We start from the raw sequence: 25,460 nt of genomic DNA, 5'->3' as shown, positions 1-25,460 counted from the left end.
TTGTTGGAGCACAGCCTGCCCCCCTCCCAAGAATCGATACTTTTCCATACTGCCGTGCTAAGGAAAAACGCCGTATGAACATTCAAGAGTTGCCAAATCTCCCTTGATAAAACATGTATTTTTGACAACATTCGTGCATATTTTTCCTTGAAATTTTCAGATAATTTAGATTAAATTGCGTACAAAATTATCTGAAAATGTTGGAAAATAATGTTCGCAATTTTCCGAGTAAATTCGGTTTTTATCGGAGGAAACTTGGCAACGTCTACAGGCTCATACGACGTTCTTCCTTATACGGCAGCATAGGTCTAAATGGAGAAAAGACAATGTTGCCAGTTTGCTGGATCCGCCAATGGAAGCAACGGAATCAACTCTGTACGATGAGGGAAATCTACGGCATCCCATCGATATCTGGCAAACCGAGTCTCCCAGGAATATTCCTTCTCCAGATTCTTTGCAACAAAAGTACGTGTTTATCGATACGGTCAACAAGAAAGAAAAGTTCTTTTATTTATCGCAAAAAGCACGTACGAAGTTTTAATGTTTTCCGATTACGCTTTAATATCGAGATTCGTGTCGGAGCCCTGTTATTCGTTGATAAATCTTGCGTCGCTCCTTCATGATTCATCATTCTCTCGGTTGCTCTGACATTTTCGGTTCCCCACCTATTCTCACCCTGTGCGATCCTTGGATCACACCATTTAACAGTGCTTTTATGGGCTGATCATTTCTGCTCTCTAGCAACATCTACAAGGACAGGTATATAATATTCATTTACGTAAGTTTTCTTTCTCTAACATAAAAAATTACAATTAAATCAATACATGTGATACGAGTAAATAAGACCGCGTTAAGCAGAAAGGAACTAAGCTATATCAGCTATCGCCAAATTTAATCGGGCAATTCAATTTTTTAATAGAGAACGTTTGTGCAGATTTTTTTTAAAATTTCTAAGGAATTTACTTCGTACTATGCAGAAAATTTATCGAAATTGGCAATAAAAACCGCATACTCGTTTTCATGTAAAATATAAAATTGAACTCGGAGTATATGGTTCTTACAATGTAAAAGTTGCCGTTTAAAAAAAGTATCTTCATACTTAAGATTTAACTATAACTAGATTCAGTTAAATCAAGATTAACTAAAGCCGATTAACTAAAGTGTTTTGTAATAATTGACTTAGATTGGGATGAAGGTTGTTAGGATGGTTGATTGAGGTGGAAACGAACTTGCAGCTTGCGGCAACGAAGACACGCCGCAGCAGAGCATGCGGCACATCATGTTAGAAATGTTAACTAGCGATCCACTTAAAATTCCTTCATTTTGGAGGATATGCAATTTGATCTCCGGAGAGTTAAAATAGTTGCTCGAGATCAAGGCGGACTTGCGGCAGCGAAAGACACGGCAAATCGACGGTGTAAGTCCGCAACTCCGCAACCACGTATCTCGGTTTGCGACGCGGTAGACTTCCTGTTATATGAAAAACTACTCAAGGGCAATTCTTAAAAACTTCCTTGATTTTTCTTCTCTGTTCTAAAATTCTATGAAAATTTCAACCAATGATGTTGATTTGTTCTGCTTTACAAAAATAAAATAGGAGCGGAGATTTTAAAACAGCGCAGACGAGATACGTGGTTGGGGACTTACACCGTCGGAATGGCACGCGGCGTGCGAATCAGGGACGACAAAATTGTTTACTAAAATTCGCTGGCAGATACACTGAAAAAAAATCTCGGTGTATTCACGAAGAAAATGGTAAAAATACTAAGAATTCACGATTCTATTTAATCCCAGTTTTTTCTTGGTAAAATTACCATTTATGGAATTGGTATTTTTACCGAGAAATCTCGGTAAAATCATTGACTTTCTCGGTAATTTTACTGGACCCCAGTAAAAACGCCAATATTTTTTATCGACTGTAGTATAGAATTACCGAGGTAGAATGGCAAAGTTACCGGGAATTTATTACCAATAAAAGTGGTATTCTTGAAAATTAAACAGTAAAAATACCGGTTTTTAGGTAAGCTTGCCAGTCTGTCTTTGTAAAATCACCAATAATTGGTAAAAAAAGTGAGATGGTAAAGGTACCAACGGGCCTTGGTAAGAACGCCGAGAATTTTTTTTCAGTGTACATCCGCCACTAGGACTGACCTACGAAATCTCCCACAATATTTCCTCATTATTTGATAAATTATCTATGATCAAATCCGGTAAAAGAGCTGCTCGTTTTGTTTTAGATAAGAAGAAAAAACTTGTTTTCCGTCATTCCCGCCTGCCTGTCCGCTTCTGTTTCTAATTTTCTTGGTTTATCAGACCGTCAGAAGTCCTGCGTGGCCGATTTTGCTTGAATTCAAATGGGACTGCATTGAGCGGAAAGCAGAAAGGAACCAAGCCACGTAAGTTATTGCGAAATTCAATCGGGCAATTTTATTTAAATTAACGGCAATTAATGGATCCACTTAAAACGCCTTCATTTCAAAGTGTATGCAATTTGATCTCCGAAGAGTTAAAACAGTTGCTTGAATTAAGGCGGACTTGCGGCAGCGGAGACATGGCACGTCTTATCTTGTTAAAATCTAGTTAAAAACTAAATCTAATCACGAGTTAATCTAGTCACGAGTTAGTCTTTAGTTAATCTAGATTTAACTGAATCTAGTTAGTTAAATTTTAAGTATGAAGATAATTTTTTTAAACTGCAATTTTTACACTGGAAGAACCATATCGACGGTGTAAGTCGGCAATCACATAACTCGATTTGCGACGTCGCAGACTTCCTATCATACTTTATTTTTTAAACGGAAAACTACTCAACGGCTATTCTTTAAAACTTAAGTGATTTATCTTCTCTATGCGAAGAAAATTCTGCAAAAACTTCAAGGAATCATGCCAATTTGTTCTCCTCTAAAAAAAATAACACAGAGGCGGAGATTTGCAGACACCGCAAACGAGTTATGTGATTGCCGACTTACACCGTCGATATACTCCGAGTTCTGAAATGGCTTTAAGTACATACCTACCCCTTGTATTTCCATCCGTCGACTCCGAAATATTAAAACTGGCGGATATATTTTTATTTCAGCGACGCTGCAAAAGCTAGTTTTCCATTAATTCAAGGCCGAGACAAAGGTTTACAATGGGAAACCATCAGAATTTTATGACTATCTTTGATCGACAGAAGAGATTTCCTACCTGCGCGTGGTCCCTGATTTGGATAGCTCTTTTCGTAGCTGTGGAGTCAAGTAAGTTTATCGCGATTTTGTGGGAATAAAATGTCGACGGTGAAACTGCCAGAGCAGGGGCATGGCGTGAATTAAGATGTTGCATGTGTGAGGAATTTGCGATTTGACTATTGATTCATTGTAAAAGTTCGCGGGCATCACGATGGTGCCACTGGTTTTCTCTGAAATCAACTACCAAGCTCAAAAAAAGCTCGCAACTTGAGGCCAAAATGGAGGAGATATCCGACCCTACGTTGAGAGTCCACCTCTACATCAAGACAAACTCTCCATGCAAAGATAGGGAGCAAATACGTTTCAGGGTTGCCGTGTTTTCAGTTTTGGAGTCCCTAAATAAAGTGGCAGCCCTGTCAATGTATTTGCTCCCTATCTTTGCATGGAGAGTTTGTCTTGATGTAGAGGTGGACTCTCAGAGTAGGGTGGGATATCCCCTCCATTTTGGCCTCAACTTGAGGGCTTTTTTTGAGCTTGGGAGTTGATTTCAGAGAAAACCAGTGGCACCATCGTGTTTCTGGCGATCTTTTACGTAAGAATCAACAGTCAAATTGCAAATTCCTCACACATGCAACATCTCCATTGGACGTATTTTTATCAAACAGAACTATGTACAGGTGGAAAAGATGGAATGTGCTCGTTAGTGCTCGGGCCATAAGAATGAATGGGAAAAATAAAGCTCCAGTGACGAAAGCGTAGCTCCAATTGCCCTTTGTTGACTTTAACTCATGAGCTCTGTGCGCAATGCTCTTAACCCATGTCCGCAGCTCGCATTGAGTGTGCACTATTAGTTCCGTTTGACAGAATTTAAAATCCCGCTTTTCATTTTGTATATTTTATTTTGTTTTTATTCTAGTTTATGTTTTAGTTTATGTTGAGATTATGTTTATTATCTCGAGAATCCCCCATATAAAGACCATAAAATACAACTCTCTATTGGTAAAAATATATTAATTAAAGAGCTAAAATGTTTTTCATTGTGTATGACACGGTTGTTTTCAAATCGCCTTCACCTGCGTTTGCAGCAATTGTTGTTACGAATGTGTTGTGCGTGCTGATCCCAGCTCATTACATACTCGACTCTCTGAAGGCGTTTAATGTGCGAAAGTAGAGCACCCTATTGGAGAGCAACAGAAGTGAGATTGAATGAATCACTCAATTCCTACTTCGTTCGTTTTCCGACGGAGTGCGCTACTTGCGAACATAAAACGCCTTCAGAGTGACGAGTATGTAATTAACTGAAACCAGCACGCACAACATATTTGTAGCAGCAATTGCTGCAGACGCAGCAGAAGGCGAATTCCTGTTCAGGAAAAAGAGTATGATAGCAATCTGCATGTAACGAGAGGGAATGCATTTGGTCGACTTGCGATCGAACGAAAAATAAATACGTGAACCGACCAACACCGATTCAATGGACAAAAAAATAAAAAAGCGGATCATAATCAGTAGCAAACTTTCATTTACTATAAAAATCTCAAATTGCGATATCTCGAAATTAAAATCTGCCAAGGTTTTGATTTTCCGCGATTCTGAGCAGGGTTGCACGAGTGAATGGAAAATATGAAATATTGAAAATTTCCGTGAAACATTTCATGAAATTTCACATAATTTTGAAAAATATGAAACATATTTTCAGAGGCTGGGCGTCCAACACACACAAAAACACCAAAGAGCAAAAAACAGTCACCTTTCATTTAATTTTGCATTAATATTTCTCTGAAATTTCCTGAGTTTATTTTTCATGAAAAATTGCAACCCTAATTGGACCGCGTTAAACAGAAAGGAGCCAAGCCACATCAGCTATTGCCAAATTTAACCGGGCAATTTTATATTTTACATGAAAACGGTTGTGCGGATTTTACCTAATGAAAATTTCAGTGAAGTTTCTCCATAGTACGAAGTAAATTCCTTGACATTTTCAAACGAATCCGCACAAACGTTCTCTCGAAAAAAATTAAATTGCCTACTTAAATTTAGCAATAGCTGATGTGGCTCGGTTCCTTTCTGTTAAACGCGGTCCAATTCTGATCCCTACCTACCATAGACTCACCTATCCTGCAAATCGTTTTTGGTTACATTTTCGTCGCATCTCTTTTTGGCTTCAAGACCACCGTACGAGGTATTGAAACTGTAATCGATGCGACGTTACACTAAAAACGTGTATAGGCAAGTAGACAGGGCGGAGTATCTCTAAAATTTCCTCTGCGGATTAATTGTTGAAATTGATAGACAAAGCTATAGACAAAGAAGACAAAAGGTGTATGGACGGATATTGGTGGAAGCGGGTGGTTGCAATGGACAGAATGCAATGTTGCATGTGTGAGGAATTTGCAATTTGACTGTTGATTCTTACGTAAAAGATCGCCAGAAACACGATGGTGCCACTGGTTTTCTCTGAAATCAACTCCCAAGCTCAAAAAAAGCCCTCAAGTTGAGGCCAAAATGGAGGGGATATCCCACCCTACTCTGAGAGTCCACCTCTACATCAAGACAAACTCTCCATGCAAAGATAGGGAGCAAATACATTGACAGGGCTGCCACTTTATTTAGGGACTCCAAAACTGAAAACACGGCAACCCTGCTTACGTATTTGCTCCCTATCTTTGCATGGAGAGTTTGTCTTGATGTAGAGGTGGACTCTCAGGGTAGGGTGGGATATCCCCTCCATTTTAGCCTCGACTTGAGAGCTTTTTTTGAGCTTGAGAGTTGATTTCAGAGAAAACCAGTAGCACCGTCGTGTTTCTCGCGAAATTTTACGCAAGAATCAACAGTCAAATCGCAAATTCCTCACACATGCAACATCTCCATTGTTTGGTAGTAGACTAGCCAAAGGCAACCCACGAAAGACCCCATAGTTAGGACATAATTATCTCCTTCAGTCTATAGGAACCGACAATTGCAACCACTAGGATCGGTCCATCCTCCCTTTGTCTTCTTTGTCCATCGCTTTGTCTATCAATTTCAACATCCCCGCTGATAGCAATACACATATTTTGCTTTCATCTCCAGCCGCGGCTCAACTAGCGGCCACCGAGTCTTCAACATCCACCCCGAAAGCATCCACTCCAAGCGCCCAACTTCAAGCTCCCAGCCCGAAACCAACCCTAGCTGCCTCTCAAACCTCGAAGCCAAACGCGACCTCCGTCCCTGGGGCCCTGACTCACGGCTCGGTCGACTACCTGTCCTACCTGGAGTCCGTGGCGGGTCCCCTGGGTGCGGACGACCTGGAGTACGGACTGGACTACCTCAACGAGAGGGACAGCAACGTCCTCCAGGAGTTCGACTTCGACCCGCTCCGCACGGCGCAGATCCTCGTCGGCTCCGCCGCCAAGCAGAACACCACCCCCGGGACGTTCTTGGCGGACATCCAGGATCTGATCTTCTTGCAGAATCGCTCCAGGATCGAAACGCGGGGTGAATCATCCGTCGCTGACGTCACCACGAGGATGGTCCCCGAACCGGTGAGGCATGATTGAACTATGTACACTGAAAAAAATCTCGGTGTACCTGCTTACTAAGAAAAGGGTAAAATTACCAAGAATGGGCCTGTTGCAAACTTTTGCTAGAGCAAAACTAAGAGTTGTATCCTGCAGATAATGCCTCAAAAATCACGATGAGCGCATCGGCAAAGTCTGAAATGCACTCATAACTTCACAATCTGCGTAAGAAATTTGCGGTTTTTTGAGCTTCCCGCTTCGAAAACGATACTACGGTACAGGTGAACATTTTGTTAGAGGACTCGTTCCATTGGCGACAATACTCATCATGGCCGACACCAGTCCGCCAAAACACGTGTGATGGGACGAGATAACACCTGAACAGGATTAAACCATATAACAATCGGCGTGTTTACGTTCATATTTTCCTCGCCCGCCTTAACTGACCTTGAACTCTCCTCGAATTACGCGAGGAACTTCGCAAGCGTCGGCCATGATAAATATTGCCGACGATGGAGCGACTCCTCTAACAAAATGTTCACCTGTGCAGTAGTATCGTTTTTGAAGCGGGAAGCTCAAAATAACGCAAATTTCTTACGCAGATTGTGAATTTATGAGTGCATTTCAGACTTTGCCGATGCGCTCATCGTGATTTTTGAGGCATTATCTATAGGTAACAACTATTCATTCTGCTCCAGCAAAAGTTTGCAACAGGCCCATTCAGGGTTCAAAGGCAGGGGAACAAAGGGCAGTTGTAGTTAAGAATGTCCTGTCCAACCTTTCCCACTGACTCGATTTACTGTGCGACGAGGGAAGCAAGCTCAAGCATGGAATACGAGTCGTTTTCCTGAATTCCGGGTGAGACGCACTGAAAAAAAAATCTTGGTGTATTTACTAAGAAAAGGGTAAAATTACCAAGAATTCAGGGTTCTATTTGATCCCAGTTTTTTCTTGGTGAAATTACCATTTATTGAATCGGTAATTTTACCGAGAAATCTCGGTAAAATTATCGAACTTTCTCGGTAATTTTACTGGACCTTGGTAAAAACGCCAATATTTTGTATCGACCGTGGTAGAATTACCGTGATAAAATGGCGGAATTGATTACCGATAAAAATTGTATTCTTATCTGAAAAAAAAAAAAAAACAGTAAAAATACCGGTTTTTAGGTAAGCTTACTAGTCTGTCTTGGTAAAATTACCAATGATTGGTAAAAAAAGTGAGATGGTAAAGGTACCAACGGACCTTGGTAAAAACGCTGAGAATTTTTTTTCAGTGTAGCTCGGTTTGTGATGTTGCAAATCTTCCGCCACATTTTATTACTCTACACCTTCTAAAAAAAGTCATGATCATCTTTCCTAAGTAGCAGCGATCGATAAACAGCGATTTTATCGGTTGGGGGTCGCGATTATATCGGTGGCAATATATCGAGAAATTATCGCAGTGAAAATTGCGATATATGACGCTTAAATCGCTATACATCGCAATTTTTGGTTCGATTAAATCGTGATCAATTTTTGTCGATAAAATCGAGTTTAAATCGCCATTTATCGCGATTTTTATTTCTGAAATATCGCGATAAAATCGCGATTTTATCCCGATAGTATCTAGGTTAATCGCTCAGATGTTGATCCTTGCGCTTTTATCGCCGATAAAATTGTAATATATCCCGATTTTTCCGTTGAAAAATGCTACTTGGGTATTACACTGAAAAAAAAAACTCCGGCCGTAGAAGCCGCACTTAAGGGCTACACTGGCTACTTAGACATTCTGTCCATGTTCCGGGCTCAGAGGACGGAAGCTCTGGACGTAGCACCCGGAACAATCGTAGCTACGGCTCCAGCACTCAAAACTCTTGGCTCTGAGTCCGGAACGGACGGTATGTCGTAACTTTTTTTTTCAGTGTACGGCCTGAATTTTAAGAGCTTTTATGAGCTTAGGGGTTGATTTCAGAGAAAAGCAGCGGCCCGTCGTGGTTTTCACGAAATTGGACGTATTTATGCGAAATGGAACTATGTTGAAGTGGAGAGACGGGGTCTTCTCGTTAGTGTTCGGGCCATAAGAATGAATGGAACGTTAAAAGGGCCAGTGACGTCAGCGACGAGGACCGGGCCCGACGAGGCGCGACACGAGCGACGACGACTAGGTCGTCAGTCTTTAACTCAAGAGCCCTGTCCACCACGCTCTTGTTACATGCCCACGGCTCACGAGTTGCGCTCAGTTCCTTTTGATTTAATGTCAAATCCCGCTTTTCCATTGTCTCAAAAGGAACTATACACTGGAAAAAAAAACCACATTGGATCTAGAGTCCAGACTCTTGAAAACATTGACAAGAAAAAATACTCTGGATTCAATCAGATTTTTGCTGAAATCAAAAGGAAATCCGCTCAAATTAACAGGCTTGGTTCTTAATTTAAGCAAAAATCCGATTGAATCAAGAGTATTTTTTCTTGTCGATGTTTTTAAGAGTCTGGACTCTAGATCAACTGTGTTTTTTTTCCCCAGTATATCCACTTTTACATTGTTTCTTATCCAGCTTCCTCGAGCACACCCTATCTTTCCACCTCCACATAGTTCCTTTTAGCATTACCTACATTTTAGCTCCACCTTTACATCGGAAACAGCAGATAAATCACAAGTGTCTGACACATGCAAGAACTCCATTTCTTTTTCTAAGGTGGATGGATTTGCCCGCAGGGTCTTTTTATGGAGTCCGAAAACTGGAAGCGCTACGTACCCCTGCGGGACTCATGGCGGATGGCCTCATGGCCATAGATATGGGCGTCATTTCAGTCGAATCTTAGGGGGTGAGAGCTGTTGGGTGGAACAAAAATTTACTTGGGTTAAAACCAACGGCACCATCGTGGTTTTCACGAAATTTTACATCAGAAACAGCAGATAAGTCACAAGTGGATTACATTTTGCAAAAAGGAACCACCAGCATTGCATTGTTGCTAAGATTGTGCAACCTCTTTTGTCTTGGAGGAAAAACCCGATTATCCATTCATAGTTTCTATTTTACTTGCTAAAAACTGCAAATTTAAGACAAAAATTACCATCTAAATTTCATAGTTTTTCACGATTTCCGCAATTTTATTGCAAAAGATGAAGTTGCACAATCTTAGCATGATTGCAATGCTAGTGGTTCCTTTTTGCAAAATGCAATCCAAGTATCTGACACATGCAAGAACTCAATTTCTTTTTCTAAGGTGGATGGATTTTCCCGCAGGGTCTTTTCATGGAGGCAGAAAACTGGAGGCGCTACGTGCCCCTGCGGGACTCATGGCGGAGCGAGTTGCGTCGATTGGAGCGGAAGTACCGGATCGACGGGAACTCGACGGAGCCGGACGCGGCGACCCCGACGCGGATCCTGCTCATGTTCCCGAACTTCCTGAACCTGGGCCAGAAGCCGTTCTCGGTCCTCTCGGAGCTGTGCAGCAGCAGCGACGTCTGCCTCCCGTCCTTCTTCAGCTACCCCGAGTTCGCCGGGCTCATCCCCCTCTCCGGCAACGACTCCGCCCGCCAGGCCGTCTTCACCCTCCACCTCCGGGCCCTCCACCTCGGGAGGGAGGACAGGGCCGACGCCCTGCCCTTCCGCACCAAGTGCGCGCTCGTCAAGCGGCGCATGGAGAAAAGCCTCATCTCCGATGACCGCAGGTAGGTACACTGCCGTGCTAATAGAGTACCTTTATAGACAGAGTATGGCCATTTCTGTTCCGGTTTTTCATTGGTAGCGTGTAAATAGGCTGACACGATGTTCTTACGGCCGTAAATAAACAAACAAGATGGCTGTTATCAGCAAGCAAGATTGAGGTTGCCGGCCAGGTTGGCCTAGTGGTTAGCGCGTCTGACTCTAGGTCAATAGGTCCCGGGTTCGAATCCCGGTGGTGGCGACAAATTTTCATGGAACTGACGAGTGGATCTGTAAGCAGAATTCGCTCGGCCTTAATCCGTGAAAATTTGTAAGCCCGAGCATGGATGTCTACCAAACTCCCTGATGTCTTCGGACAATAAATAGTGCCTATAGACGGCTGTAGATTCCTAAAAGGAATAGAAGCCACTAAACTCTCAATAAAAAAAAAAAAAAAAAAAAAAAAAAAAAAAAAAAAAAAGATTGAGGTTATACACATCTTAATAAAGGTGAAAGGCGATTTAACAATGTTTTCATGTATGTTTTTCGTGTGTTATTTGTAGACATGCTAGTATAAATTGTTATTGCCGCATATTTAAATTTTTGTCTTTAGCTTCTTATCGATGTTACTGTGAGCCGCCATTGTATTCGTTTATTTACGGCCGTAAAAGTATCATGAAGCCTAAAAACTCGTTGACCAATCAAAAAGCGGAACAGTTTTCCTGTAGTAAAAAAATACGAATGACCATACTCTGTCTATAAAGGTACTCTAGTGCTAAGGAAGGACGCCGTATGAACATTCAAGGATTGCCTAATTTCCCTTGATAAAACGTGTATTTCTTACAACATTCATGCTTACTATTCCTTGAAATTTTCAGATATTTCACACGGAGAAAAAAACCTCGTGCGTGGGACCCGAAGTTTAGGTCATATGGATCTCTGAAGTTTTCGGATTGAGCATCTGAACACTTTAGGTCTGCTGTTGAGGTTCGGATCACACATCTGAAACTTCAGTTCTTACATCTGAAGTACTTCACTTCTTACATCTGCAGTACTTCAGTTCTTACATCTGAAGCACTTCAGATGTGAGAACCGAAGTTTTTCGGATGTGAGAACCGAAGTTTTTCGGATGTGAAAACCGAAGTACTTCAGATGTAAGACCTGAAGTTTCAGATATGTGATCCAAACCTCAGTAGCTGGACCTAAAGTGTTCAGATGCTCAATCCGAAAACTTCAGAGCTCCATATGACCTAAACTTCGGGTCACGCACGAGGTTTTTTTCTCCGTGCAGATTTAGATGCGTGCAAAATTTTCTGAAAATTTGAAGTTTTAATCGGAGGAAACGTGGCAACGTCTGAAGGCCCATTCGGCGTTCTTTCTCAGCACGGCAGTACTTGGATCATTCTTCTTAGTTTCTATTTTTCTTTTGATACACACTCATGATGTATGCGCATGATATTCACATTCACTTCAGATCTACGTTTTTTTGTCGATGGAGAATTTGCAAGTGTGTGAAATTTTGAAAATTCCATGTTTAAAATGAAACTTCTGAGAAAACTGAGCACGAGGATATCCTTGGTTTCTAAATTGAACAATTAATCGAGGAAATATGAAAGAATAGCCTAATTTGCCAAAATACATGTGTTTATATCAGGGCCGGATTTACCTACTTGTCACCCAAGGGCCGCCTGTTTTTTGCCGCCCCCTTCTCATTCGTTTTGAAACATCAATAAAAACCATCAAGCGAACATGCGGAAGGGAAAGGGGTGCATAAGACGCGTTTATCTACTCGGGTTGGATACATTTTTTGCAAAAGCCCTGTCAAAACTACTAGAAAAATTTCATGGAACTTTGCGCAAAAGCTAAGTTCCGTAAACATATCTCTGTGCAGACAAGGTCCTCCGTTTATGAGAAATGAACCAAAAAATTATGAAAGAACAAACATAAATGTGGTTATATAATTTTAACTTATTCCGCCGTTGTTGCGCCTGCGCCGCAATGCGTGAAGTATTTCTGCAGTCTTGTAGGCGCTATGCGTTTCACGCCAACCGCTCCTGACCGCACTGTGTTTGATGCAATGGGTGAAGTATTCACGCAGTCTTGTAGGCGCTAATATGTGTTACATGCCGACCGCCGCCGCGCCGCGCCGAGGGCTTGTCCTTTTCTTTTCAAGTCCTTGCATCATTCCTCTCTGCGCTGAGCTCCAGGCCAAATTGCGTGTTTAGTTCCTCTCTTAACTCGACTAATTAAAGATGCTGTCTCTTGTAGGTACCACCAAAAAACGAAAAAATTCGAAATTACTACACTCTCAGGAAAGAGAGTTTTTGTCCCCTTTTCTCATTGATAATTTATGTTTTTCCTGAATCCGATTTTTTTCATACCTACATTCAAAAACATTGCAAAATTTGCCGCCATGGGCCGCGGCCCATGTGGCCACCCCCTTAATCCGGCCCTGGTTTAAATGGCAACTGCCGCCAAATAACGTCACAAGGCGGCACATCTTCTCACTTTTAAATCTGTTTTTCTCCGATTTCCCAGTTCAGAAAAAAATTATGAAAAATACTGCGAACTCAGCTTATTCAATACTCGATCAGATGAAGCGATAAAATTTGTGAGTGCAAATTCTCCATTCTTTAAATGGTCATTCTAACTAGATATATGCGATGTGTTTCAACAGGTGGCGATTCCTCCAGAACAACGACGTGATATCAGCCAACGGAGATTTGACGGCGGCTATGGCTGAAACCTACAACCAAATCCCGAAGGAGTTCAAGGAGAGGGTGGAGTTGCCACGTTCCTCGGCCACCAAGCAACGTTTCCAAAAGCTCTATGCATCCGGGTCGTCGGCGTCATCCCCGAATGCAATTCGACCTGGCCCCGGGAAGAATCACCTCATACAACCCTAGTAGCAGAACAAATTTTTGTTTTTCTAAGAAAAAGTATTAAAAAAAACATATCTGTTACCTAAATGGTAGTTTTATATAAAAAAACGTGTAACGCTTTTATAAAAAAACCACAGTTCAGACCTGACCATAATATATGAAAAATTATGAAAGCTAGATAAGGTAATTTTTTTATAGACGATATTTTTATTTTTTTCATATAACGCATGCATACGAAAGTATTAAAAGTGAACATTCTTATGTAACTACTGTATAAAAAAAGGTCATAATTTTCTTGAGCTTTTCGCGAATTAGAAGATTTTTTAGTGTGTTTGCGAAAAGCTCACGAAAATTATGACTTTTTTATATAATGGTTACATAAAAATATTCACTTTTAACACTTTTGTACGCATGCGTTTTATAAAAAAAATTAACTTCGTACATAATCTTCATCTTTTCCTTCTATGGTTCTGCTACTAGGGACGCCGAGATCGCCTCGCAGTCGCAAGTCGATTCCACCACCGACGTCGAATGAATTCATTCAAATCCGCTTCGATCCTTCCTGTCGTAAAGAGTGGTTGACTCGATCGAGAATCAAATAATCGGACCAAGAACAATCAATACCCAACCCAAGAAGCAGTCATCGGGATGAATAGCGATTTTATTGGTCGGTTATCGCGATTTTATCGAAGACAATATATCGAGATATTATCTTATTAAAAATTGCCATGTATGGCTATTAAATCGCTACACATCGCAATTTTTGGCTCGATAAAATCGCGATCAATTTTCGTCGATGAAAGCGAGATTAAATCGCGATTTATCGCGATTCAATCTCAATTTCCTCTACGCTGCTCAATTTCCCCTACGGATTTTGCAGTTCTCGGTTAAAGGTATTGGTTTCTCAGTCTTTTCACGAAAGCATCCAGAGGAAAAAAGCAAGACCAAATACTTATTTTAAAATTGTACTTTATGTAGGTAAACAGGTACAGAGACATAAATTATTTCCAAGATCAGATCTTAGGAAAAAAATTCGACAATGACAATTAACAAAATGACCGACAATGGGTCAAAGCAGGTATTCGTAAAGCACCGTGGGAATTTAAAAATAACAATGAAAGCTGTACAAAAGTTCAAGATTTCCCTGGGGGTCTGCCTCTCTAACAGGGAAAAACGTGTACCTACGTCAGGTTGCGAAGTTGCTATTTTCCATTTTAATTTTGTTCCAGTGTAGGAAAAAACACACATTGTTATCTCATTTGGACCGCGTTAAACAGAAAGGAACCAATCCACATCAGCTATTGCCAAATTGAATTGGGCAATTTAATTTTTTACCTGAAAACGGTTGTGCGGATGTTTCTGCAAATTTTAGTGACTTTTCTGAGTAGTAAGTACGAAGCAAATTCCTCAAAAATGTCAAAAGAATCCGCAAAATCGTTCTCTTGTAAAAAATTAAATTGCTCTATTAAATTTGGCAATAGCTGATGTGGCTTGGTTCCTTTCTGTTTAACGCAATCCAATTCATAGTACTTTCACGCAAAAGTACCAGGTTGTCTCCTATTGAAAAAAGAAATGTAGGAGGGAACTTTCAAAACATTACATTGTTGATCCGCGTGCTCGTTTTTTTTTAACTTTTACATAGGTATTAACACATATTAATTGATGAAGACGAAATATAATCTCTGATAGTGACATTGTAAGTCTTTACTATATGTTTCATTTCTCTTTGATGGGAAAATTGTTTTCCCGAAAATGCTCTGCGAATATTTTCAATTCGTTCAACATTCAAAGGAAAACATTTCAGCCATTTGATCGATTTTCAAAAAATATGAAATGCAATAAAAATGTTTCAACTTTGCAACTGAGATGCACATTTTCCGATCTTAAACATCAATAAATGCCGCATCGTCTATGAAGAAAAGAGACTTCAATGCCGAGAAGTTCAAACTTGAGGTATTGGCAAGATTGCATGCATGCATAGCGAAATCTTACGAACTTATGGCACTGACACTGAAAAATGTTAGACCCTCACAATCTGCTATAGGCAAGGATTGAAGTTATCGGATAAAAATGAAATTTTTCGCCCTTCATCAGCACCAAAATGAGCTTAAATTACTCCAGAAGTTTCCATCGAAAACTCAACAACCAATTTTTTCGACCCAATGTGATGAAAATTGCTTTCCCGAGTAGGTATCCTTCATAGACTAAGGTCTCTTTTCCCGTAAATGGTCACATAATGTCCACCGGAAGTGAGGAAACTTCCAGATATGGAATGAAGTTGCTAAAACATTGGTTTCACTTTGAATTTTGAGCAGAACACGTATTACACCTAGAGGGACGTTCCAGCTTTTTCCTTCCAAGAAAATATTTTCTAAACCCTTCAATAAAGCTGAAAGTATCCAAACGCAAAATATTACATCTGATTTCGCGTTTAATTAATTGCAACTTTTATTTAGGTTGTACAAAAGACATTTTGGAGAGTCAAGGAACAACTGAAATGTTCTTCCATGCTTAATGAATCGGCCCTTGTCAAATAACAAATTGAAACTGGTATTTTAGCAAAATTTGTTCAAGATCTCAATTTTCGCTCACTCTCAAGGTTGATTTAACTTAAGCCTATGGGTGGGATTAAATCAGTGACGCGGCGTGCTTTGCGATATATCGATTGATTTGCTATTTAAACGAATAGAAAAAGATCGATAAACAGGGTTCTCGGAACAAACAGCCTTATAAGAATCGATTGCTCCCCATAGAACCATAGCTCCAAATTGGGAAATATCGATAGTCGATTCAATCATTCTCGCCTCGCCACTGGATGAAATCACAGTACCTGCCGACGTCAGTGAGCAGTGAGTGAACTTTGCCGTGCTAAGGAAGAACGCCGTATGAACATTCGAAAGTTGCCAAATTTCCTACGATAAAATGCTTAGTTTTGAAGAAAGTTATGGAAAATTTTTCCTTTAAATTTTCAGAATCTTTAGGTGAAATTGCGAACAAAATTATCTGCAAAAATTGGGAGGAAAATGTTCATAAGTTTACCAAGAAATTCGAGTTTTATCAAAGAAAATTTGGCTGAAGGTTCATACGGCGTTTTTCCTTATCACGGCAGAACTCAGACCCCTTATAAAAATACCCACATTTCCGTTTTGAAATTAGAAAGATGATTGAGAAGACCCCCCTATGGATTTCTTCATTTTCCCTCTCTTCTATACCTATTTCTTCTTCTTCTGTACCTGCATGATCCCTCTCTGGTCGCGTCCTCCTTCTTTTATAAAGGAAAGTACCATAAACTTAGTCATTCCGTTTCCCTAGGGATGCTCAGCTCATAAACCAAGATGGGATTACAAAATTAACAAGGATCCTAATTTTTGAAACGTCTCTCCTGCGCGTGAAAATCATTAAGATCCGACTGATTGTCAGTCTGAGAGAGAAGTTTTCCTGCTGACCTCGGAGAGAATCGCTTCCCATGTCGCGGTGTCTTCGACGAGTCCTTCATCGGTGACGATTCCACGACTGGAATATGACGAAGTCATAGGGTGCCACATGTTCAGGAATAGTATGGAAATACCAATTGTGCACATTCCTAAACACATAGAAAACGTGTTAATTGAAAATGGTCCTCTGTAAGTGCGAAATGCATATTGACGATGAAACTGCAAAAATGCGTATTTCGATTGCGGTGTTTCGAAATCTTAGCGACTATTTTATTTTTAAAAAGGAGACCGAAGCAACATCATGGCTTGAAGTTTTTACAGAGTATTCTATTTAAAGAAAACGAAAATATCTACAATTTTAAAAAAAATGACGTTTAATAATTTTCCATTTAGAAAATAGAGTATGAATGGAACTATGCAACGTCGCAAACCGAAATAAGCGTTTCTGCAGTTTTACCGGCGACATTAAATAGAAAGAAAGATGTAAAGCTAGCTTGCGGTAAAACAGACTGTTAAAAATCATTTTTCAAAATTCTTAAAATTATGTTTCAGAAAACTCTCTTGAATATTTTTCTAAAGTTTCACGCAAGGTAAAATGAATGCGAAAGCGCTTCTAAAGAAAGTACTATTTCTAGAGAGTTGTTTACAATTTTTTATCTAAAATTTTGAAGAAATGATAAAAAAAACAAAAAAAACACGGGAGATGTTTTTCACACATTTTCCACTCGATGAGCGTAGCGGCATAGAGGAGAAACGCCTGGATGCAACAATTCGAACTCAACGGAAGTCCGTATTGCATATACGTATAAATGAAGGCATTTCGACGGCGAAACTATGAAACCGCGTATCTCGTCTGCTGTATTTAAAAGTCTCCGCTCCCATTGTATTTTATTAAAGGAGAACAAATCAAAATCATTTCTTGAAGTTTTCGCAGAGTTTCCTTCGCACGGAGAGGAAAAATCACGGAAGTTATCAAGAATTGATGTTAAGTAGTTTTAAAAACTATTTTAAAAAATTTAATTAATTTAAAAAATAAAGAATGACAGGAAGGCTGTAACATTGCAAACCGATATAGTGGTCTGGTAGTTTCACCGTCGATTTACTCTGTTCTACGTGCATAGCTAGATCCAGTGCGCCCATTTTCCGGAACTTTTGAGATTTTCCCGAGTTTTTCCGGGAACTTTTGAAATTCCCGAAATTTTCCGGATTTTTTGCATTTTCCGGAACTTTCTCGGATCTTTTAAAGAAAATACGAAAGGTGTCCCGGAACTTTTGACGGTCACGGAGTGGGAGAAATTGGAATGAAAAAGTTCCGAATCCCGGGACTTTTGACACATGGAATGGGAGCACCAGGGGGCGGATGCGCAGTAACTGGGCAACACCGGATTTCCTCTATTTAAACCTATTTTAAATAATCGATTCTTGTCGAAGCACCTTGGCCCCTTCAAGAATCAATACATTTCCATAGGTTTAAATGGAGATAAAGCAATGTTGCCAATTTGCTGGATCCGCCAATGGGGAGCACTGCTTGATACCTTATCAGAATGGGGGCTCGCACCTGATGGAAACCTAGGGCAAGGGCCACGGGAGGCCGGAAAAATCAACAGGTCCTCCAAGACCGGCATCCGCTTCGAGAAGGCTCATGATGACGGCCATTGCAGCCTCGTCGTTACAGTCATTCGGCCCGGACTGTTCCGGTGAAACACTGTCCATCATGTCCAGCACATCATCTTGCTCACCTGTCAACACAACAATAATCTCAATTGCTTCAACGAATATGAGAATTTACCTCCTAATAGATAGAGCTCAGTTACAGGGAGAGTCCAAAAAAATTAGATATAGGAACACTGGAAAAAAAAGTCTCATGGAGCTAGAGCCCAGACTCTTAAAAACATTGACAAGAAAAAATACTCTTGATTCAATCAGACTTTTTGCTTGAATCAAAGGAAATCCGCCTAAATCAAGGAGCGTAGCTCTTCAATTCAAGAAAAAGACGAATTGAATCATGATTATTTTTTCTTGTCAATGTTTTTAAGAGTCTGGACTCTAGATCCAAGAGACTTTTTTTCTCAGTGAAGCGGCCAGCGGGCTGATTATTGAAATTGATAGACAAAGCTATAGACTAAAAAGACGTAGGAAACTTAGAGCGATCCTATCCGTTGCAATGGGTATGGTTGCTATAAACTTAGGGGGAAAATGATGGACTAACTAAAGGCTCTCTCGTAGGTTGCCGTTAATTTGTGTATCACTTACCTCCTTTGTCCATTGCAACCAGCCGCTTCCACCGATAGGATCTCTTTATTTCCCTTTTGTCGTCTTTGTCTATCAATTTCAATAATCAGGCCGCAAGAGGGACAGGGGCCAAGGGAGGGCACCACCCCCTTCTTCTCATTCCGTTTATAAATGTCGCAGACAGTAAAATCAGGCATTGTGTCAAATGCCTAGGAATAACTAAAGTATCACCGTTTGCGCTTCAATTATTTTTCATCGAAGAAAATATAAAAAATGAGAAGATTTTCTCAGAATTACGACCATCAAAGACTTTGTAGGCAAATTCATAGTTTTATGACATTAAATTTAATTTATTTAATTTCTAATCACAACGATTTTTAATCGAAGCAAGACACATTATATTGACATGATTACGAGTATAATTAGTTTAAATGTGGGTTGAACGTGAGCAACGACATTGGCTATGAAGCGGAAACCCCTATGGTATCCGAGAATATGCAATATAATGCGCGTATGAACTCCCTTAAAATTCTATTCCGATAAACTTAAAAACCTTACATGGTCTTCTTAAGGTTTACTTCTTCGACAGTTTATTTTTCTACCCCAGCGTTTGAGTCTCCGAGGCACATAATGTCTCAAATATTAACCGACTGTGATTGTCAGTGACGATAATGTTTTTTGATCACCATAATAATGGGTCAGTTATGCTGGTCATAAAATCGTGTTTTGATGCTTGATTTTTATAGATTAGCTAAAAATATAAAACCTGTCTAAAACAGCATATAACTTTCTACGTTCAATTAGCCAAGATATCGCGCCCTTTTGAAAGATTGGATTTTTGACGTCATCCACCGCGGTAGTGACACCCTTTGGTTTCTTCCACCTTGATTTTATCCAAGTTCAACGTTGAATAACTAATGTAAATGTGTTTACACCAACTGATGAAAGCAAGGTGGAAGAAACTAAGAGTATCACTATCGCTGTGGATGACGTCAAGAACTCGACTTTTCAAAGGGCGACGTCTCGGTTAATATTGAACGTAGAAAGTTGCTGGACAGATCTCGTTATTTTCAGCTGATCTAAGAAAATTAAGCATCAAAACACGATTCTGTGACCAGTGCATCTGACCCATTCTTATCCCCCGCAATCCCGCATTCTCACATCTTCGACAGTTTTGTAATAGTTTATTCTTCTACCCTAGCGTCTCAGTCTCCAAAGTAAGTGTTTTTTTTCCGTAGACATTATGAGAAATTATAATATCGATAACCTACCAGTACTATTGGCTGAACTAGACAAAGTGACGTTGTTTCTAATCGCCGTATAGTTAGACAGCGGGACGGAACTGTTACTTAACATAGATGATCTCATACCGTCAAGATCATGGTTAGCACCGTTAATCGGTTGAGTGGTCTGCAAACAAATAAAATTGGCAAGAAAATCGTTAGAGAAGAGGAGGTTAAATCAAGAATCTTAACGAATCCCCAAAATGCTAAAGCGACAAGCAAGTAATTTTCTCATATAAGAAAACTGTTTTTCAGAAAAATTATAAAATCCAGCATTATACTCACAGGTCATTAGGGTATAACGTGGAGTAAAGTACAGTAAAATAAATTTTAATGCAAAATGTACATTACTGTAATGTGTTTTACATTACTGTAATGCATGACACGATGACATGAGTGGTAGATGTAGAAAGCCAAAAATTTAAACCTTTTCCAGGTTTCACTTAAAATTTTGAACGCTAATTGGGAGCTATATAATAGAAAATTTAATGTAGTTTTAGTGGAACAACGTATGCTAACGTAGGTTTAGAATGCAGGGCGAGTTCTACCAATGGCGTTGCGTGCTTTGCGATATATCGATTGATTCATCGTTTGAGCCTATGAGAAATGATCGATAAACAGGTTGTTTGAACGAACACCTTGATAATCGATTCTTTACCATAGCTTCAAATGGGGGATTATCGATAATCGATCATTCGCGCCTCGCCACCGAGCTCTACTGGTATTGACACAGAGGCTTTTTTCACCAATAACATTTCATAAAGTCATAGGTAGTTTTATTGGACGATGTCAAAACACAACAATTTCAGGTAGAGAAAAGCAAATGTTGAACCGGATGGAAAATGTAAAAGCAGTGTGGAACAGGAGCGTCCAAAGCAGGTGCGCAATTTGAGAAAGAGCTTGATGCAAAAACGGCTTTTTTCGCCCCCCCCTCTGGAAGTTCTTCAGACTTTGTCTATTGATTACTCATACTTGAGCGCTTCTTTTCCCAAATTTTCAGACTCCCAAAAAATTTTGGGGGGGAGCTAGGGGGGGTGGAAGTCAAAACCTGTGAACCTCGATATCTCTTGAACAAAGAAAGATATCGAGGTCCGGTTTGGACGAAAAATCGTCTAAAATTGCATACTTTAAGATTCTAAAGGTCGAAATCCCGATATCACATTTTTAAGTCAACATATGTGCTTTTTTCCAGTTTTTAGGTCTAGAAAATTTCTTTTAAACGAAAAATTTACAAAGATCTCAATTTTTTATTTGAACCAAAACCAGTTTTTTAAATTGTTCGTCTTTTTCCGCATCCAACGAGTGGTCCATTAAGCTGGGGAACCAAACGGTTCCGGAGTTATGATCGATTGAAGTTTCCGCTCAACGCGCGCCGACCGATTTTCGCGCGCAAAAAAGTCGGATTTGACTGTTATTAGATCAGATTGAATGTTCAAACTGAGCAAAATGCTTTATTAGGGACTCTTGAGGGTCGCTGAGTTCAGAAATTACCGATACTTCCAAAAAATTCACGTTTTTAAAATTGCAGCTTCGGACAGGACCACTGAGCGGCCGGTCGGCGCTCAGTGGGCCTCTAAAATAGCGCTGCGGAGCTGCAATTTTAAAAACGTGAATTTTTTGGAAGTATCGGTAATTTCTGAACTCAGCGACCCTCAAGAGTCCCTAATAAAGCATTTTGCTCAGTTTGAACATTCAATCTGATCTAATAACATCAAATCCGACTTTTTTGCGCGCGAAAATCGGTCGGCGCGCGTTGAGCGGAAACTTCAATCGATCATAACTCCGGAACCGTTTGGTTCCCCAGCTTAATGGACCACTCGTTGGATGCGGAAAAAGACGAACAATTTAAAAAACTGGTTTTGGTTCAAATAAAAAATTGAGATCTTTGAAAATTTTTCGTTTAAAAGAAATTTTCTAGACCTAAAAACTGGAAAAAAGCACATATGTTGACTTAAAAATGTGATATCGGGATTTCGACCTTTAGAATCTTAAAGTATGCAATTTTAGACGATTTTTCGTCCAAACCGGACCTCGATATCTTTCTTTGTTCAAGAGATATCGAGGTTCACAGGTTTTGACTTCCACCCCCCCTAGCTCCCCCCCAAAATTTTTTGGGAGTCTGAAAATTTGGGAAAAGAAGCGCTCAAGTATGAGTAATCAATAGACAAAGTCTGAAGAACTTCCAGAGGGGGGGGGGCGAAAAAAGCCGTTTTTGCATCAAGCTCTTTGCAGGGAATCAATGAAAAATGAATTTCCTTGTCGATATATCCAAATCTAGACCTCACGTGGTACGCGATAGAGCTCAGTAGTGATTACTTTTATTTTCAGGTTGATTTCCGCCAATTTTAAATTTTCCTAGAAATTTCATAGATCCGTCGACAGGATTTTATTTTTATTTTAATTTTCTAGTTTAGGGAGCAGGCTTGTGTTTTCCTTAGTGAAAAGACGAATACTGGAAAAAAACTTGGCGTTCCGCACCAAAGGATCTCTAAAACATGTTTTTTAGAGAACCCACCAGATATGAAAAATCTCCCGGGTCTCTACTTTCTCACGCGTCCTATTCCAGCTTTCCACATTTCTCACTTCTCATCAAATGTTCCGCCTGAAAGAAGGTGATGGCCCATTTCTTGTTTTCCCTTTCACTTTCAACCCTTAAAAATTGCCCCTCTTCCCATATTTTTAGGGCCTTTCACATTTTGAATGATCGGGCATTTTCTACACCCCTGAAAACAACCGCAGCTCCAGAGATTGAACTTCCCTTTATTTTACTTATTTTCTAAACGGCGAATAATACCAGTGGTTCTTTGAGTATAGTTTTCGAAAAAGTTAGTATAACTTTGTGTTTATTTTTTTTTTTTTGGGGGGGGGGGGGGGGATCTTGCCAACGGAGAGGGTAAGCACAAAAGCAATTGTATAAAAACGTAAAAAAAGGAGATACTTAGTGGACGAATTTTAAGTACTCAGAAAGAGCCGGTGCCAGCTATTCCTGAGTGCAATAGCTACCTACATTCAATGCTTGGCCTTCGTTAACAAGATCGTAAATTGTGCTCATGGCGTCACGCGATGCGCCTTGCCGTATGTTGTTTAATATATTTGATACCTGTTATAAAAAGTGGTGACTAATTAATCATCTTAGACGTAGTTCGACTCATTAATAGAGGGATTTTGCTTTACATATTTCATCGATTCAGGGACGTGTTCAATGCTTATATACTAAAAAAACAATTTTCTTTATTTTGACTTAAGTCAACGCTTAAGCGCTAAGGAACGACGCTTTAAAGCGTCGTTCCTTGTCCACAAAATTTTGTATTTTTTAAAGTTAAATCCGTGTGGATTCGACTCAACATTACGTTTTTTTTTTTAGTTAAAAGAGCGTCATTTTTTATTGATAGGTTTAGGTAAAAAAAAAAGCAATACCAAAACAACGTTTTTTCCACCTCGGAAAACCAAATTTTGTCTAAAAGAAACGACACTTTATGTCAAAATAATATATTAAGAAAGAAATGTTTCAGTGTAGTCGTTCTTTAAGCAGCTCCTTTCCCTAGGAGGCCTAGTGTAAATTCTTTTTTGACTATGGGAGGTTTGAGGAAGCCTTTTAGGATAAAAAAATGGACAATTTTTTGAGCCGTGAGTAAAATTCAGCAATGTAACTTTGAACATGGATCCTTGCCCAGTAGTAGTGATCGCGATAAGTTGCGATTTGATTTGAGAATGTATCGCGATTTTATCAACGTTGAATTTATGCAGTATTATTGGATAAAAAATTGCGATTTTATTGCATCAATTTGCAATAAAATGACGATTTTATCGACGGCAATGTATTGCAATACCATCGAACAAAAAAAGCAAAAAATTACAAAAACAATGGTATCGTCATGAATTTAGAAGAAATTTCCATATTATAGAGATAAAATTGCATAAAGATTGAGGACAATCGCTCAGATGTTGGTAATCCCAGCGATTTTATCGCCAAAAAATTGCAACTTACTTTCAATATATCGCGAATATTCCGTTTAAAAATCCTGAGGAAAAGCAATGTTGCCAATTTTCAAAAATCGCCATGTTTATATCACCTAGAAGAACCAATAAAATCCCAATTCAAGCAATTGGGCTTAAGGTGATTCGAGGGTTGTCATTTTTTGTGTCGGAGCGACGTGCGATATATCGCATCAATTCTGTCCATAATATCAGCTATTTGTCATTTTTTCGAATTTTGAGATCGCACTTCTGTTGTCTCGAGACCAAAGAATTCATACACCAAAGAGCCTCGCCAAGTTTAGCCCCTTTTTTTTATACCCGAGTTGGTCAACCGGACAATGCTCAAATGAAAGCCTATGGTAAGGCAAACTTCCATGCAAAGTTTCAACTTGAAGTGACCCCTCGTTTAGGCTGTACAGCGTTGCCAATTTTCCAGTTGCATGTGCTAAAATCAAGGAAATTGGACTATTAGTCCGGTGCATAAGTAGACTAGTACACCCGAGTTGGTCAACGGGACAAGGCTCAAACGAAAGCTTATGGTAAGGCAAACTTCCAGGAAAAGTTTCAACTTGAAGTGAAACCTCGTTTCGGCTGTACAGCGTTGCCAATTTTTCATTTTTATGCGCTAGACTCATAAGGAATACTGGATTCATCATGGTTGAACAGACTAGTACACCCGACTTGGTCAACGGGACAAGGCTCAAAAGAAACCTTATGGTAAGGCAAACTTCCATGCAAAGTTTCAACTTGAAGTGAAACCTCGTTTAGGCTGTGCAGCGTCGCCAATTTTTCATTTTATGCGCTGTACTCGAGGAATACTGGATTCATCATGGTTGAACAGACTAGTATACCCGAGTTGGTCAACGGGACAAGGCTCAAACGAAAGCTTATGGTAAGGCAAACTTCCAGGAAAAGTTTCAACTTGAAGTGAAACCTTGTTTAGATGGTACAGCGTCGCCAATTTTTCATTTTTAAGCGCTATACTCACGAAATACTGAATCATCATGGTTCAAGAGGCTAGTATACCCGAGTTGGTCAACGGGACAAGGCCTAAACGAAAGCTTATGGTAAGGCAAACTTCCAGGAAAAGTTTTACTTTGAAGTTATAACCCATGAAGGTACGTTTTCCGCCAAAAATCTCGGAAAAACCCTAATTTTATGTTTAATAATAAATTGGCAACACTGCTTCGAAAAGTTCACGATGGCCTTTGGTTGCGCTTCTATTCAATCTCAGGGTAGTATTCAGCTCGTAGATCGATTCACTAGTCTGTTTAATTTTGATGCACTGGACTATTAGTCCCGAATTCCTTATAATTTTAGCACATAAAAAACGGAAAATTGGCAACGCTG

General features: G+C 39.8%; 2 protein-coding genes across 12 annotated transcripts in view; one reads left to right on the top strand and one right to left on the bottom strand.

Moving 5' to 3' along the window:
• Positions 1-373: 373 nt before the first annotated feature.
• Positions 374-13,207, top strand: LOC109044311 (uncharacterized). Its single transcript, XM_072305353.1, has 6 exons — positions 374-759; positions 2,238-2,396; positions 3,080-3,239; positions 6,243-6,694; positions 9,900-10,327; positions 12,979-13,207. Exons 3-6 carry the CDS (start codon positions 3,134-3,136, stop codon positions 13,205-13,207), a joined length of 1,215 nt encoding a protein of 404 aa, XP_072161454.1. The 5' UTR covers positions 374-759; positions 2,238-2,396; positions 3,080-3,133.
• A 928-nt stretch (positions 13,208-14,135) lies between these two features.
• cyc (basic helix-loop-helix ARNT-like protein cyc) overlaps positions 14,136-25,460 on the bottom strand; it is a 154,291-nt gene continuing 142,966 nt past the window's right edge. For 9 of the 11 annotated variants that reach the window (XM_072305551.1, XM_072305556.1, XM_072305546.1 and 6 more), the window contains 4 exons: positions 23,140-23,232; positions 20,121-20,259; positions 18,176-18,356; positions 14,136-16,766 (listed from right to left, as the gene is read on the bottom strand). In XM_072305551.1, coding sequence (XP_072161652.1) covers positions 18,187-18,356; positions 20,121-20,259; positions 23,140-23,232 — 402 coding nt within the window. In that variant the 3' untranslated portion in view covers positions 14,136-16,766; positions 18,176-18,186. Of the gene's footprint in view, positions 16,767-18,152; positions 18,357-20,120; positions 20,260-23,139; positions 23,233-25,460 lie in introns of all 11 variants that reach the window. The other 2 variants (XM_072305548.1, XM_072305554.1) reach the window with 2 other exon arrangements.

The sequence above is a fragment of the Bemisia tabaci genome, chromosome 10, assembly GCF_918797505.1.
Source record: "Bemisia tabaci chromosome 10, PGI_BMITA_v3".
Taxonomy (NCBI): domain Eukaryota; kingdom Metazoa; phylum Arthropoda; class Insecta; order Hemiptera; family Aleyrodidae; genus Bemisia; species Bemisia tabaci.
This window is presented reverse-complemented; position numbering and strand designations above follow the sequence as displayed.